Below are 16,123 nucleotides of genomic sequence, written 5' to 3' on the forward strand. Positions count from 1 at the left end.
TTAAAGCTGCTGAATGTAAGATTTTTGGAATTTGGGCTTCTCTAGTAGAATAATGATTGCAAGTTACTCCCAGAAGGACATTTTGTAATGTGAGTTGTGTTTCACCAGTGCTGATTAATCTCATCTCTGCAAGTCAATGCACATTCAATGAGAATTCAATACTGTGTTCCAAGCTGCATACTGTGCACTAATGAGTGTGGAACACGGTCCAAGTATTGGAAATTTTGGGTTTATAAATAGCCACATGTAACTTTACGCATTCTGGAGAATCCAAAGCAGCACATAATGTACAAAGTGAACTAGTCACTTAACATTAGCTGTCTAGCCCAAATATTAATTCTGTTTTGAAGGGAAATGTGTTGCTCCACTGTAACATCATTATATTATATATTATATTATTATTTTTATATAATAATATATTTTATATTATATTGAATATTTCAGTACAAACCTGTACTGCATGATTAATATATCTGTTTGTTAAACAACACTGAAACTCACCAAACATAACTAATCATAACTAGGTTTGTCTACCATTAACTCTCCAGCTAAAACTTCACTACTGGATAAATCAGCTGTCTAATGTACACTAGCTTCCCACTCAATCAAGTAAATGTCTTACCTGTTCAGCAGGAAAAATAAATAAATCTCCATCATAATTGAATCAAAATTATTTTCCTCTTATTGATTGTAGTTGGCTTTTACACTCTCCAACTCTCTCTCTCTCTTTCTCTCTGATTGGCTGCTTGATTTCTCCTACCATTGTGTAGTCAGACGTCTTTCATGCCTAATGTTGTGGTGTAATATTTTTTCTAATCTCTTATACGGTGTATAAGATGCTCAGGAAGTCATCTTTTTTCCTTCTTTTGACTCAATCATGTTTTTTTTATTTTATAGAAATCCTGTTTAATGTAGTTTGTCCACTTGTAACTTTTTTCTGTGGTCTGGTTTATTTCAGGGCAAGCACAAAGACAACACCCCATATGGAGAGTATGGTGGCTGGTACAAAGCCTGCAAAGTGAACAGGTATCCCACACAGGGACGTAAATGTTTTAACTCCATCTTTTTAATCTTGTGTTTTTGTCAATTTAAATGGTCATGTTTGTTAAATCCCCAGTCCTACTGTGAACACCACTCTGAGGAATTTGGGTGCGCTGTACCGCCGACAAGGCAAGATGGAGGCTGCGGAGACCCTGGAGGAGTGTGCCATGAGATCCCGCAAGCAGGTCCGATACGTAATCCTACAGCACACTGCTTGAAACTAGTGTCGCTATAAGACTGTCCACAACACAATATTGAAAAACAGATGATAGTTCTTGTGTCCTAATTAATTCACTCATACTGATGTCTTCTTTTTACTTCCTTTCTTCTGTGGCTTGCTTTGGAATCCAGAGTAACTCAGTAAGTCATTTTATCTAAAATAGGAACACCCTCAGACCTTCACCAGTCATAAGCTTGTCGCCGTCCATAAACTTCCTCCCTGTAGAGCAAACATTGTAGATCACTCATGGTCACTGCATCACAACCAGCTCTTAGTAACATTCTCTATAGAGTAGGAATGTTGCTGGGGGAAAAAATAGCATCCTTAGTGACACGCCCATTAATCAGCTGCATATGTGTGGGCTTGTGTCTTTTAGGGGATCGATCCCATCAACCAGAGCCGTGTGGCTGAAATTCTGAAGGAGGGTGATGGAGAGAGAAGGAGGAGCAGGGACAGCATGTCCAGCGTTAAGTACGATAGCAGCTCTGAGGCCGGAGAGGAAGTGAGTATGGGCATAGAGTGGAGCGGGGTAAGTGCATATCCACATCATCATCCAATCAGATCAGTAGCATGTGGATACAGGACACGGCTGCCTTGCCCTACTGAGCTAGCGTATCGACTGCCTACACAGACCTGAAGGTTAGAGCCCTGGAAAGACTATAAAAGAACATTGTACTCTGACTCTTAAATTGAGATTAAAATAGGCTCATTTCCCACAGCACAGAGTAGAATGCTAATTGAATTCTTAAATAGCAGGCTTCTCAGTGCAGAAACATCAAGTGGAGAGTAGACCTTAATCTGAAATTATTTCAGCCCTGTGCTGTATAGTGGAATAAAGCACTATTCCAAGAAAATGCATTAAGTAAAAAAAAAATCATGCGTCACATGTACATTTGACTATCTGGCTGTCTAGTTAATTTGACCGACTGACAAACATTGACACTTATAACAGCATAAATGTTGAATTGAATTATTATCATTATTATTATATTACTGATTCATAGTTATTAGTCTGGTGTACGTGGGTAAGGCTTCACTGTCCTGTTGATGTCTACTGATATTTATATAGAACCAAATGCTGATTGAGTGTCCTGGCAAATTGCATCTCAGTTTAAGCATGGTTGTTTATGCTTGTGTCATTTTTTTCACTTGTTTTCGCCTGAACTATTAATACCTTGTATGTTTCTGATTGATGTTAAATATCACTTGAGCATTTTGAGCATCTTGTGTCTCATGCAGAAGCCAGAGTTTCAGAAATTTCTCTTTGCTCCACTTTAGTTCTCACTAGTAAGATAATTAACTAAATAGTTAATAAATAGTTTAGATAAATTTCATGGTGCAGTTTGTAATATCTCTAAGGCTTAAAATCCCCAAGGCTTATCTAATTTATCTGGTTTGATGTGGAGAAGAAGGTTGTCTGTTATCACCCATAAAAGTTACAGACTGCTCCTTTGATTCTCCAAAAGCTAGAATCTAGTTTTCATTATCTGTTTCAGTTACCTGAGTAACATTTTGTAAGGATTGAAAAATGAATGTACAGTTGATTTGTTTGCACGCTGTAGTCTCTAGTATAAACTCTAAACTCAACTGAGCACGACTCTGCTCTTAAGCTAAAGGAGTCCAGTCTCCAAAACTCTGCTGGTGAGTGAGGGATAAAGCTGTCGGGGGCTTCTGCAGGAGAGACAGATGCTCTGTTTGTTCCAAATGCTTGGCTTGACTCCGCACTGTTTCCAGCTTTATTTTAAACTTCACTGCATGCCCTGCTCATCTGAATAGCCCCATGTGTTCTTGCACCATGTTGTGTGCTTTGCTTTGAGAGTTTTTTTTTTTTTGGCTTGATGTATGAGCTGCACCACACTGACAGTGCACATTAACCCACGCTTCTACTGCTGCTCACACTTTTCTTTGTTTTGGAGTGTTTGTTATACAACTTGTTTGTTCTAGTTATCAGAGAATGGTGCACAGGCCCAAGTGCTGATTATGAGGTTTAAGTTCTAGGAAATAGTTAGAAATATTTGGATTTACACAACTTGTCATTTACATACACGTTTGGATTTTGGTGAAATCGAAACCACCCACCTACACAGAAGGACTATTGGAGACTGGTAGAAACCAAGGCTACATTTTAAGACTCCAATGTTTGGTCCTTCTGTTTGTGTGCTTCTCCAAGGTGTTGTGTGGAGCTGTGTGGGTTGTGTGGTGTGTGATTATGGTCATATCCCTGGCATTGCAGTTCTTACTGAGGAAATCCAAAAGAACTTTGCATGCAGAATGAATAAAACTTGAAAATGTACCTACAGTGTTCATAGAGTTCTTTTTTTTTTTCTTTCTTTTTTAAAGCTGAACACTGAAACAAACACAATCATTTTCTTTATTTAAATAGTCATGTAGTTCTTATAGTGATACAGAAACCTCAGGTGGAAAAAAAGTTAATTTTCGTAGGAAAACACTAATTTATACAGTAAATCTTTTAATATTAACACCTTCATTTATAATGATATGAATTTCTTAAAATACAAATTGTAATAATCGATACATTGGGATGGTATAAGAGAAACATTGGGATGTGCTGTTATTGGCAAATACTCAATGTTAGGGAGACAACAGTAACTCCACATCCTGTTATTGATTATTTCCCAGCACGCCGTGTCATATTTTATTTCTTGCTTGTTAGAGAGACTCTCTTTCTATTCAACATCATTCCAATAGCTCTTATATTTCAGACCTAGCCGTCTACTGTACTGTGCATTTCCTGACACATGCAGCATGATGGCATGTCCTATAGTGTAATACTCTAAAGCGTATTTTTAGCATTGCAACTGCATTTAGTGTGTGTGTGTGTGTGCACGTGCGTGTGTGTTTGTGTGTGTGTGTGCACTGAGCCTGGTTAGAATGTTTTGACTGCACTGAGTACATAATGAGTGCTGGATTCAGCCATGCCTGAGTAAATGAGGGGATAATGTAATGTAGAGTTTCTGTACATAGTGTGTAGAGCTGGAGGTTTTCCAGGATTTCTAAAAGCATCCTGAAAGGAAGGCTGCTATGCTATCTGGTTCTGCTCCGTGATCCTCAATTTGGCAACCCAGCAAAGTCATTTGATTGCTCCAGTTGAAGTGGTTGTAGGTGATTCATATAGTGATGTTTGTGGTTTATTTATGCATGATTTTGGTACAGTATGTCACCTCATCCTTGCCTTATTTGGTTTTACATCACCTAACAATGCATGCAAATTATATGTACTATGTATATTGAGTCATGAGCAGTTTTCTGTGTTACTAACCAAGTGCATCCATGAGTTGTTCTAAACACCGCCATGACAACCAATCAGCCAATGAGATCGGTTCATCTGGATGTGGTGGATTGTACTTTCTTCATGATGTCCCCGGCTCCTGACAATAGCTGCTAACTCCAAATAGATAGCTTCCAGTTAGTTAGTCCTTAATTTACCTTTGCAAACAGGCACTGCAGTACAACAGCCAGCAGGGATGAGTGGGAACTCTGACACACTCTGACAAATAAAGAAAAACAATTACAGCCATCATTTAGTCATTTACTTGTCATTTAGTCATCCTTCTGCCTAAGACATGGAGTAACAACCTTCACGCCCAGACCAGTTTTTATTTGCTGTAGAGTTACTGCAGCATTGGCAAGTGGTGTGTGTGTGTGTGTGTGTGTGTGTGTGTGTGTGTGTGTGTGTGTGTGTGTGTGTGTGTTTGTGTGTGTGTGTGTGTTTGTGTGTGTGTGAGAGAGTGTGTGTGACAGAGCACAGGGCAGAGCGTGCCAGGCCCACTTCCACCCTCCCTAGTGTGCAGTTCTGCTGCAGCTGAGTCACTCATACACTCTCCTGCTGGAGTCACACAAAGGGTAGACCAACAGAACCACGCTTCCTAAGCCAGACAATGACAATCATTAACCCAGGTTCAGTTTTTACGTTCTGTTGCCAATTTTTTACAGCTGGCCAAACGAACTTATCCTGCTTAACGCCAATAAACCAGTCAGAAATAATCGCAGCTGAACCATGTGCTCTCCAGTTTACTCTTGGAGGACATTGTTGTTGTTTCGAACGTATTTGTTGCCTTAGATTGGTTCCACCTCTCTGCTCTCCCTTTCCCCTAGCCCCCCATTTCAGACAGGATGCAGAAACCTTCCACTTCAGTATGTCAGTGCTCATGATAATTCACACCGGTTATATAAAATACAATCAAGGCTTATGTGAACACCAAAAAATACATTTAGACTTAAATTTTGTGAAAGTGTAGTTATTTAACAATAACAGGTGACTTCAGTAAGGAAATGTTCAGCAGTTAAAATTAATGGATTTAAGATTTAAACACTTAAAAAGATTTAGACTTCAGAGCACTCACACTGACTTCGGTTTTCTGCCACAGGGAGAACTTTCAGAACAGAGGAGTTTGCACATTGTGGTTCATCAGTTAGGGGAAAAGCTGCATTCATCTTAGTAGCATTCATCAATATAATATATATATTGCTTTGCTCTCAGGAAGAGTGACCGGCTTAAGCAAGCAACGAAGGGAGCATGCAGAAGATGTGCGAGAGAACACAGATTTAAAAAAAAATGTTTCTAAGCAAATGACAAGTTTTTTGTGGAAACACTAAAGCACTGAAATATAATTTTTTCTTGAATTTCATGTTTTTTTCCATTCACCATTTGCCCATAGAAGCTTTGTAATATATTATAAAAAAAAAAAAACATAGCACATAATAAGCATATGTCGCTCTTCCTATTAGGAAACTGAAGAGTGTGAAATTTTTTGATCAACAGGCCACATCACATTTTATTCCTGACACATTTTGTGATATTTGAGCCTTGTGCTGTAATAGGGTATCATACCTGGATATAGAGGCACTCCACATGCACATCTCAACATCGGGCCTGGTTTTAAATGGTTTTAACTCTGATCGGTTCCACTTGTCAGTCCTGTCTGGAACAATGATCTGTTTTCTGAGAACCAGAAAGCAGGACACTAACTGGCTGCTTGAACTTGGCACACGTGTGAAGGCTTAGGAAAATGTTGCTATTGGAGTGACCATAGAGTGCATACTATAATACCAAACTAATGACAGTACTATAATGTAGAAATAATAATAATTCAGATAAAGCTCACAGATACAAATGATCAGAGACTGAATTCTCATTAGTAATTATTATGGAATGAGTCCCACAGTGAGATGACAATAATAATAATAATAATAATAATAATAATAATAATAATTATTGTTATTATTATTATTATTATTATTATTATTATTATTATTATTATTATTATTATTATTAGCATTCCCCTGGTTGTGCACTGAACACAGTGACTGCAGTGTGTATTTGCAGAGGTGAGAGAAGACGTCTATTATTACAGCTAGATATTGATGACTAGTGCTAGTTCAGGCTACTTACAATGTTTCTTGTGATTCTCAATGGTGTGGTTTCTCTCTCTGTCTTCTGTTTTTTCTCTTTATTAGGCATAAGCCATCAAGATTTTCCCTCCACCCTAATCTCCCTCCCCATCACATAGCAAAGGATGTTCTTGTTCCCTTCTGGTCTTTCAATTACACATCTACAGATTCATCCTGTTCCATTCCTGGTGTCTTCGGCAAGACTGCACCCTGATGCTTTCACCTGTTCACTCCGAAATTTTGGGATGGTCGCTTTTTGCTCTTATTGCTTGACTATCTTTTTCTTCCTCTTTCTCTTCTGTGCCCCTGATAATTGTAGACCTTTTTCCTCTGTGTCTGCTTTTCCTTGGTCACTCTTTCTTCTTCTCTTATTCAATATTAGCTGTATAAAGTGATCTTTACGACTTGGATAAATGAAGAAGCATGTCTTCTTTTACACCGATTAGTCCACTTTACTGGTTCACAGTATTGCATCTGGAATTTGTTTTAAAATGTGCCGTAAGTAATTTATTTTTTATTCCCCTTCGGTCTTTGTTTGGAATCTCATATTTGACTGGCCATGTTTGAGTTGTTATATTTGGTAACCTTTGTGCCAGTACATTTTTTGTAATCTGTGATTTGTTTTTTTCTTGTTTCTATCTTTTCCCTAATTTTAACTAGTGAAATATCTAAGGTTTAAGAAGGAGACATGGACAGTGGTGTCTGTACACATTGTTAGTGATGGGGTGAAGTGGCATGAAATTTAGACTCCTTTCTCCTTGAAATGATTAATATTGTTATTTACTTAAGTATTAATTTTTATTCCACATTATGTTTACAGTGCTTGTAAATGCTTGCCGTGGCTTTGGTTTTTGAGACATGATAACGCAATGGCTCTGATTCTAGGACGTGTTCTCAGTTTCCTGCTCTGCTGGACAGTGCTGTAACATTTTTCAGCATCTAGGGATTTTAAAATAAAAAAGAGAAATAATAATAAATACACACTCCAGCAGGGCCACAAGCAGGGCCACTCCAGCCTCCATCTCAAGCCTGATCCTGGTTATGGTTAGTATTTAACTCTAACGTTTACCCCAGAGTATCAAAACAGAGAGACTGATAAAGACTAGGGATAAAAAACAGCGTAAATACAAAGGTCACACTATTGTTGGACTATATTTGTGACTTATGTACTTGTATCTCATTATGGAACGATAAACGTCTAGATATATTAAGGCTGTCAACACACTTGATCAAATAAGGGAATGCTGATATGAGATCTGTCTCATGTTCACACACATCTGCAGTCTGAACCAGAAGAAGAGGCTCTTGGAATTCATCGAATGCTCTCAAATGCACCTTAGGTAAAACACAACGAGAAACGAAGTCATGCACGTGATGTACGCCGTCTTACTCCAGTCTACAATCTGTCCTCAAGCTTATTCAGTAAAACTAGAGGATTCTGTCGACACTAAGGTTCAGCTTGTGAACTGAATGTTCTGTCAGTAGCGCACTCGTGTAATTAATTGAGCACTACACAATTTTAGATCATTTCCTCTGTCGATTATGCCATTCCGATTTCTTCTCGCAGTGAATCTGCGTCATTTCACTCTCACTCGACAGTGAAGGGTGTAAACGTGAACATTTAACATGTTATTCTGATAGGCAACATTATTGTGTTTAGTGGAATGTGGATTATTTATTGAGATCAATATATATATATAAATATCAACTATGTAACTTTGTTTTTCTGGAGCAGTAGTACTGACCTGTAGATCCTATCGTAGAGATTAGAGCTGCATATATATATATAATCATCTGTCTGCATTGTGACGGTTGTTGAATCTCCAATAAAAGTTTTCATTTGCGAAAGTTTGGCACTGGTTACTCATGAAAGAGTGATGTATAATCTTTTGTTTTAAAGGGAACAAACCAGTCACAGATGAACAAAATGTTAATAACAGCCATGGATACAAATGAACGGAGCAGTGCGGTCTGGAATACTCCATTTAATTCACTGTTAAAGGAACTGACAATGTTGTTCCCTTTTAAGCCTTGATGGCAATAAAATGAATCATTTTTTATCCTTTCATCTCTTTGTAAAAGGCTGAAATTGCCTTTTCACTGAATGTACATAGAATTAATAGAGGGCAAGCTGTCCTTGGTGACAATATTGTTCTCAATGCACCTCCTGCTGGTCTGTGGAAGTAGTGAACTTCAGAACTGAACACTGCTGATCATTACATGACTCAGACATGTCTGCAGCCCCGGTGATTTAACAAACAGCTTCTGTCAGGAAGATGTTTCACGTATTCAGGAAATCATTCAAAAGACAGGATTATAAAACCTTATAAAACAGATTTGCACTCAAGTCTCCATCAGTAAATAGCTTTTGGTTATACAGTTACTCATTTGAATCATTTAGTACACAGTTATAGAAGAGAAATGATTCATAATCACACTATTCACTGTCACCCAGATGAGAAACCCTTATAAGTTTGGTTCCGCTTAATGTTTCTTCTTAATATTAAGATATTATTTTTCTTTGCCATCATTACCTCAGGCTTGCTCATTAGGGCTAAATTAAAACCTACAACTACATCCTGAGTTTATATATTCCTGTAAAGCTAATTTGTGACTATATCCATTGTTTAATATTTATTACTTAACTGATATGGAATCTCTGGAAATTTTACAATATTGACATGTTACAGAGGCACAACAAAATGACAAGAATGATGTCTAGAAGATTGTGACTGCTTAAATCTACCCATGCGCATTATTGCATGCAATACAGATATGGCTGATGGTGAGGTACTAATGAGTAATCTAGCCATACATTCTATGAGGTCCAAGACAGCAGTGTATTTTTTAAGAAAGAACAACCTTTATAACAGCATAGGCCACACTTGTTCACACACAGATCACACTAGACTTTTGATATAGTTAGAACCTTGTAAGACCAAACAGCAAACAAACATCCAGTGTACAGTGTAGCAGCTTTTATTGAATAGTTTTAGAAATTCCATTGTTGAACTGTACGAGATAATATTATTAACCAGGGTTTGCAAATTTTAGAAATAGTTTTTAAACTGAATTTTTAAAACCTCACAAAAGACCTGAGATTAGCTCTTGCACTGGAAAAGGGGGAGACCTTTTCTTTATCTCTGCCCTTCTTGGCATGGATAATACTTGTTTCTCATGCAGTTTGAAGTACTGACATTACTTCATTATTTATTTAAATATATGATAAAATAGCAACTATTCTGTGCATTACAGACCCATAGACATTTAGCTTTTTTGAAATTTTATTAATTTAATTTAAGTATTTACTGTAAATTAAGATCTTGGTGTCACTGAGTATTTATTTTATTTAAGCTAGCCCAGTCTGGCAACACTAGTTCGTATAATGCTGCGTTCACGCAAACAGAGACTCGCAGCTACAAATGACCGGAAGCCATTATTTTTTCAGTGACCGCTAAAGTACAGCATACAGAGTATATATATTATACGAAGTACATATAGAGTATAGGACCTCAGTTAGCACTTGCTGCAATTCCCATGTTGACCACTAGGTGCAATAATAACTATAGATGCTAAGTGAACACAAAATTAACTGAACATCTGTCAAATATTTATTGTTTTGAGCTTAAATCATATGGAATTGTGAATAAGAACTTTTATGAAGATTAGCATTTGTTAAATGACTGACTCCTTAAATGACATAAAATATATTTGTGTTATGATATTTTTCCGCATATCATGCCATTATAAGCTGTGTTTAGCAGTGTTGGTGTGTTCAGGCAGAGGTTCTTTTTTGGTGCAGTATTATGACTGGGTATTCAAAGTAGTGTTTGCATATGAGAATGAAAACTGGTCTTGAAGTCCAAGAATGAATGCTGAATTTTTTCCAGACCACATAGTAAAAATAGGTTTTGGTCATGTGCAGTGTGTAATTTAAGTGTCACAGTCAAACTGTATGAAGTATAAAGTTGAGTCAGCAGTCCTCTGTGCTATAGGTGACTTCAATAAGAATTAAACACAAGAAACAGAACAAATGCTTAGGCAAAATATTAAAATGAATAAAGGTACTTCAATAGCTAAATGAGGTACTGAGGAGTGAACCAAAAAACAGTACACAACCACCAGCAGCTGGAACTGGAGACACAAGGCATGTTAGATCCAGGGATTTATGCTGTTGAAACAAAACTCTTTTCTATTTCTTTATTCAGAAATAAAGATTTATCAGACCAGCTAATGTTTTTTCTAGTCTTCATTTGTCCAGTGCACTGAAGCCTATGACTCCTTTTATGAATTGATTGACAGAAACCTGATGTAAGCTATTAAAGTTGTACCCCATCCACCTCAAGGCTTGATGTGTGTTCTGACATGCTTTTCTTCTCACCCCACGGTGGTAAAGAATACTTATTTGATTAACCGTAGCCATGTCAGTTCAGGTCATTTCCTCTGATCTCTCTCATCAATAAGACATTTTCACCTTCAGAAATGCTTTTCACTGGATGTTTGAAAACCACAGGAGATTAGCATCAATATCCATTCCATGGTGAATGTTTCTTAGATCCTCCTCACTCATGATTGTATGCATTGTGCTGCTGCCGCCTGATTGGCTGATTGGATAATTGCATGAATACTGCAGATATTATATAATATTAATGTCACTGGTGAGTGTATATATGTATTTAAATGTCATAAATGAGTCCTGAGTGTTTATTTGAATGATAGTAGTGCAGCTTTGCAGTGGGGTATTTGTGTATAGGGGTAGTAACTAAGTGCTGAGTGTGTGTTTAAAGTATAGTATTGGGGTTTTGCTGAGGTGTGTGTTTGTGTGTATAAATGTAGTAAACGAGTGCTGGTGTGTTTTTGAAGGATGGTAGTGGGGCTCTGTCGAGGGGTACCTCTCTGGGGAGGATCAGAGAGGTGCTGCGTAGAAGCAGTGAAATGCTGGTGAAGAAACTGCAAGGAAATGGACCTCCAGAGCAGCGCCCCACCTCCAAGTAAGCACACTGTACACAAACTGAGCCCATGTGTCTTAGTGTCAATAAACTAGTTGTAACATGAGCTATGCACAAGTGTAAACTCTGCATCTGCAGTGTATGTGGCATCAACACAGGATTTTATTTCCCTCACTGAATGCGGAACAGAATTCACACTTAATTGCACATTATTTAGAACCAGAGTCTAATGGCAGATGATGAAACTCATCAATAAACTACCATCATTATACTCTAGCTATAAGATAATAGTCTTAAGATGAGAGGCAAGAGAGAAAGTCTTACTAAAGCTGTTTTTTTGGAGGTTTATCCAACTTTCCAATAATTTCTGGTTACTTTTGTTTGCATTTATGATCAGATCCAGAAAATTACATGTGTAACCACAAATTCTTCCATCTCAGAGAGGTCAAATTATACAGGTTTAGAACTTTAATTTACAAATTGCTTTGGCTGAAGAATTCTTGGAAATATTGTTGAAAAAATAAAGAATAAAACGTAGACTTCATAGCTGATGACTGTGTGAGGATAAAGGATTCTACTACCTGTCACTAAATCACCATGGGTCATAAACTATTATGCATACACACAGACAGACAGAGCACCATATTTTAATCTTTTTTGTCCACCAGCAAGCACATTACACAGAAAAACTGCCCTTGCCACAAATCAGGTAATTCATTCAAATCAAAGAAACAGTGTTTTCAATTCTGTTGTTTTTTCCATATTAAATACTTTCCATAAAATACTTTGATCACCATTCTCTAGCAGGAGGGTTTGCCTGTTAAACTAATACATAAAATAGCACTTCTTTACATTACTCATGAATAAACTGTAGGTGTAACTATGGTTCTGAACAAAGCCGGTCACAAATTGGCTACTAAATCAAATCATATTGTATTGTACGGTCTCAGATTCAGTGCTACGGTCGAAAATCAGTGTTTTCCCAAAGAAGCTAAATCTATCCTGGGGCATCGGATTCAGTGCTGTTGTCAAATATCAGATCATTCCTTTAAGGATCAAACTTGTATTATGTGCCATTATCAATTAAATTCATCTTATTCTTATTCTTTTTTCCCCAACAGTATGAAGCGAGCTGCCTCCCTTAACTACCTGAACAGGACAAATGATGATTCCTTACAGGTAAACACTACACATGGAGCACTGTAGAATTTTTTTTTCCATTACTCTTACTGCAGCTGTAGCTGTATGGAATGAACACACTTTTTACTTTACACTGCCCTCACTGCCAGCTTCAATCTACAATATTAATAGGCCCTTGGGGTTCTACATACATGATGCAGAGATAAAAGACAAGCTGAAATAAAAAAAAAAAACTAATGAGTTTAATGATGCAATCCTGAAGCAATACATGTTTCTGACATTTCGTGTTCCACTATCTTTTTGTCTCTCATTCCTTTTCTTCTTGTCCTTTTTTTCCCCTCATCCCCTTACTCTCTGTTTTCTCCGTCCTTTTCATTCTGCTATATCTCTCTTTGGGTTTCTTAGATTCCTGGGAAACGTTGGTTGGCGCAGAGCCGGGGCTTGAGCTCCAGTAATTTGGATCTGTACAGTGGGAATTGAGGAAATGCCTCTACAGCTCCAGCTATGACTTTACCTCACTATGCCATGCCTACTGCACGACTTAAATCATAGATCAGAACTCGCTATCTACAGAACTCATCCTGACATAGAATAGTTCTTGCTCTCTGAAGGGTTGTACTCTCCAGAACTTTGTTACAATTTTTTTTTTTTGTCTTGCTTTGTTACCATACTTACTCAATGTTATCCGTAAAGCTATGTTACAGATTATGTGTCTCTATTTAATATGTCTTAACTACTTTCTCATCCAGGAAACGTATCCTAAATGCTGACATGCTGCATTATTCTCAGATAACAAGGTCCAGTAAAGCATTCTTCCATAGCTTAAATGACTTGGGTCAAATAGCACACTGTTATTGATGCGTTTTATACATGTACAAAATAGAAGTTGCATTTTTTGGGGGGTTCTGGTTTTTTGTAAATAATTTGTTGCTTTTCTTTTTTTTCCTGGTCTATTTTCATGGCTGAAGTGAGAAAAGCCAAATTTGTGTCATCATCACTGTATCATGTTGGTCCTGGACTCTGTACTGTATCTTCACTTCCATATCCTGTAGAGAAGATAAAGCTCTGCTAAATGCTGTGTAGCTGTAGATCTGGGAATGAGGTATTAGATAGCTGTAGAGAGGGATACTCTAAAACAGCGGTGTCCAATCTTATCCACAAAGGGCCGGTGTGGGTGCAGGTTTTCATTCCAACCAAGCAGAAGTCACACCTGGTTCCACCTGTTTAATCAGTTGTTCTTGGCTTTTAGTAGACTCTGGTGTAGCTTCTGCTTGGTTGGAATGAAAACCTGCACCCACACCGGCCCTTTCCGGATAAGATTGGAGACCGCTGCTCTAAAATAACGAAAGAAGAAACTTAGTTACTGTGAAGTGAGTAATTATTGTAGCTTATCAGTTATAAACATTTGAGCAAAAGGGCAAAAAAACAAACTCTGTACCAACGGTGATGTGCATAATGAGGCATGTCATTTAAACGCTAGCTATATTTTCTTAAAGGTTATGGGCTTTGTTACTGTATACAGATTTTTAAAAGTGAAAAGTATCTTAATATTAATATTTCTGTTACTGCTGGGCTTTACTATAAGCATTATCAAGATGGTGGAATGTATTTTTTTTTTTACTCTGTTCTGTTTTAAGGAAAAATTATTGCACAAGATTGGATCTTCCTTTTAGCTTGATCTTTCTACTGAGTTGTTCCTGAAACTGGCTGCGTAACATTTTTACTGTGGTGAAATGGGCTAGCTGGGAAACCAGTGCTTTATAATGAGATGCAAGGTGTGATGAGTGTGAGAGGTACAGGAGTTTCTCAGGTAATGCCAAAGATGTGTATGGAATAAATATGAAACCCTGCAAGAGTGTTAAGCTGTTTTAAAAGATGTAATATGTCATAAGTGCATATAAGTGTCAGTGAGATATTTGATTGTCAGTCATTTTAAATTACTAATATAGATCTTTCCTTTAAGTTGTTTGTGTGTGATCTTGCAGATATTTTAGGACACATTTTGGCATATTTCTGGCCAAAAGGAACCAAAGTACTTCGTTGTGGTGTGTGAGGTGGTTGATGTGAGGAGGATTTTTTAAGAATATGTTACACAAGGCAATGTGTTTGAATGTTTTATAAGACTATTACTGGTAGTGTGAGGGTGATGGGAAAATGTCAATATGGATTTTTAAAGAGGGCTCTGCATGACTTCAGCTGAATGGCTTCACTGTAAAATGCTTTCCTTTTGAACCCTCTAGGTGTTGGGTACGATAGCCATAGAAGCCCTGCTGTTGGGTATTATTGTCATCTTTATAATTTATACCCTCAGATTATTTGATGTAACAGATGGTGAAAATAAAGTGGTTTACCTTCTATGGGATTATTGTTTGATCCAGCTTACTTTATTTTATATGTACACTTATGTCTTTATTATGTATTAATGATGAGTAAGGAATAAAACACCACAGGGTGTGCAGTAAATAATCAACATCACGATGCGGATCACTGTGAGGTGGAGTTACTATTACCACACTTAAGCTGATTACTACAGCACATCCCATCATACGAAGTGATGACACTGGAGAAAATGCTAAGCATCTCCTCGCATGAAATGATTTATAATACATTTGTGCAGTATGTCCACTATACAAGACCCTGTGAATGAAAAGTGTTACTGCAGAAATGCTAAAATACCTGAAAGGGCATGTTAATATAAACCCTGCACACTGACCTACTGCTGATATAAAGTATTAATCCACAATTTCAAGATCAAGATTATAGAATTACCTGAATAATGTTTTTTCTGCTTATGTTGTACAACTGTAAACTAGTCTCTGCCAGTCACTTAGCCAAAAACAACAGAGCTTTCTCTCTTGTATTGACTCTTAGGCAGATGCTTGCTAAGGCAGGTGACATCATTAGCACACATTCTTTACCACATTCATTTTTCCACACAAGATGAAACGTTTTTGAGGTGACTTCTTGGTTCTCCTCATCTCAGAGTGACAGCAGAGCTATAATCATGAAGTGCTCCTGCTCTTTAGAGAGCTTCAATAGTGCAGCTGCTGTGACAGATGTGCTGATGATGTGGATAATGCAGCAGTGGGGCAAAAAATATATAACCAACTTCTGAGACTCAGGAGACGTGAATTACAATTCTTCTGACAGAAATCAACCAAAAGCTTTGTTTCGAGTTTTATATTCGAGCTAAAGAGAAATTAGTTGGTTATAAGGCAAACATCTGAGAACTGCTTCAGATGAAATGACCTTCATTGGTATGCGTTAATTTATTATGAGTCTTCTTTATCCAGGTGCAGAAACTGAATGGATGATCTGTTAAAGCCTTTCTGTAGACTTGAGAATGAAATTCCTTTATTTG

At 37.4% G+C, this 16,123-nt stretch overlaps 1 protein-coding gene across 4 annotated transcripts in view; it reads left to right on the forward strand.

Moving 5' to 3' along the window:
- The window catches only part of klc1b (kinesin light chain 1b), a 32,350-nt gene extending 18,398 nt beyond the window's left edge, over positions 1–13,952 (forward strand). For 2 of the 4 annotated variants that reach the window (XM_060872733.1, XM_060872734.1), the window contains exons 11-16: positions 959–1,026; positions 1,118–1,226; positions 1,638–1,790; positions 11,537–11,664; positions 12,744–12,801; positions 13,168–13,952. In XM_060872733.1, the coding sequence (XP_060728716.1) occupies positions 959–1,026; positions 1,118–1,226; positions 1,638–1,790; positions 11,537–11,664; positions 12,744–12,801; positions 13,168–13,242 (591 nt within the window). In that variant the 3' untranslated portion in view covers positions 13,243–13,952. Of the gene's footprint in view, positions 1–958; positions 1,027–1,117; positions 1,227–1,637; positions 3,555–6,739; positions 8,522–11,536; positions 11,665–12,743; positions 12,802–13,167 lie in introns of those variants that run through there. The other 2 variants (XM_060872736.1, XM_060872735.1) reach the window with 2 other exon arrangements.
- The last annotated feature ends 2,171 nt before the right edge of the window (positions 13,953–16,123 follow it).

This window comes from Tachysurus vachellii, chromosome 6 (assembly GCF_030014155.1).
Source record: "Tachysurus vachellii isolate PV-2020 chromosome 6, HZAU_Pvac_v1, whole genome shotgun sequence".
Lineage (NCBI taxonomy): Eukaryota > Metazoa > Chordata > Actinopteri > Siluriformes > Bagridae > Tachysurus > Tachysurus vachellii.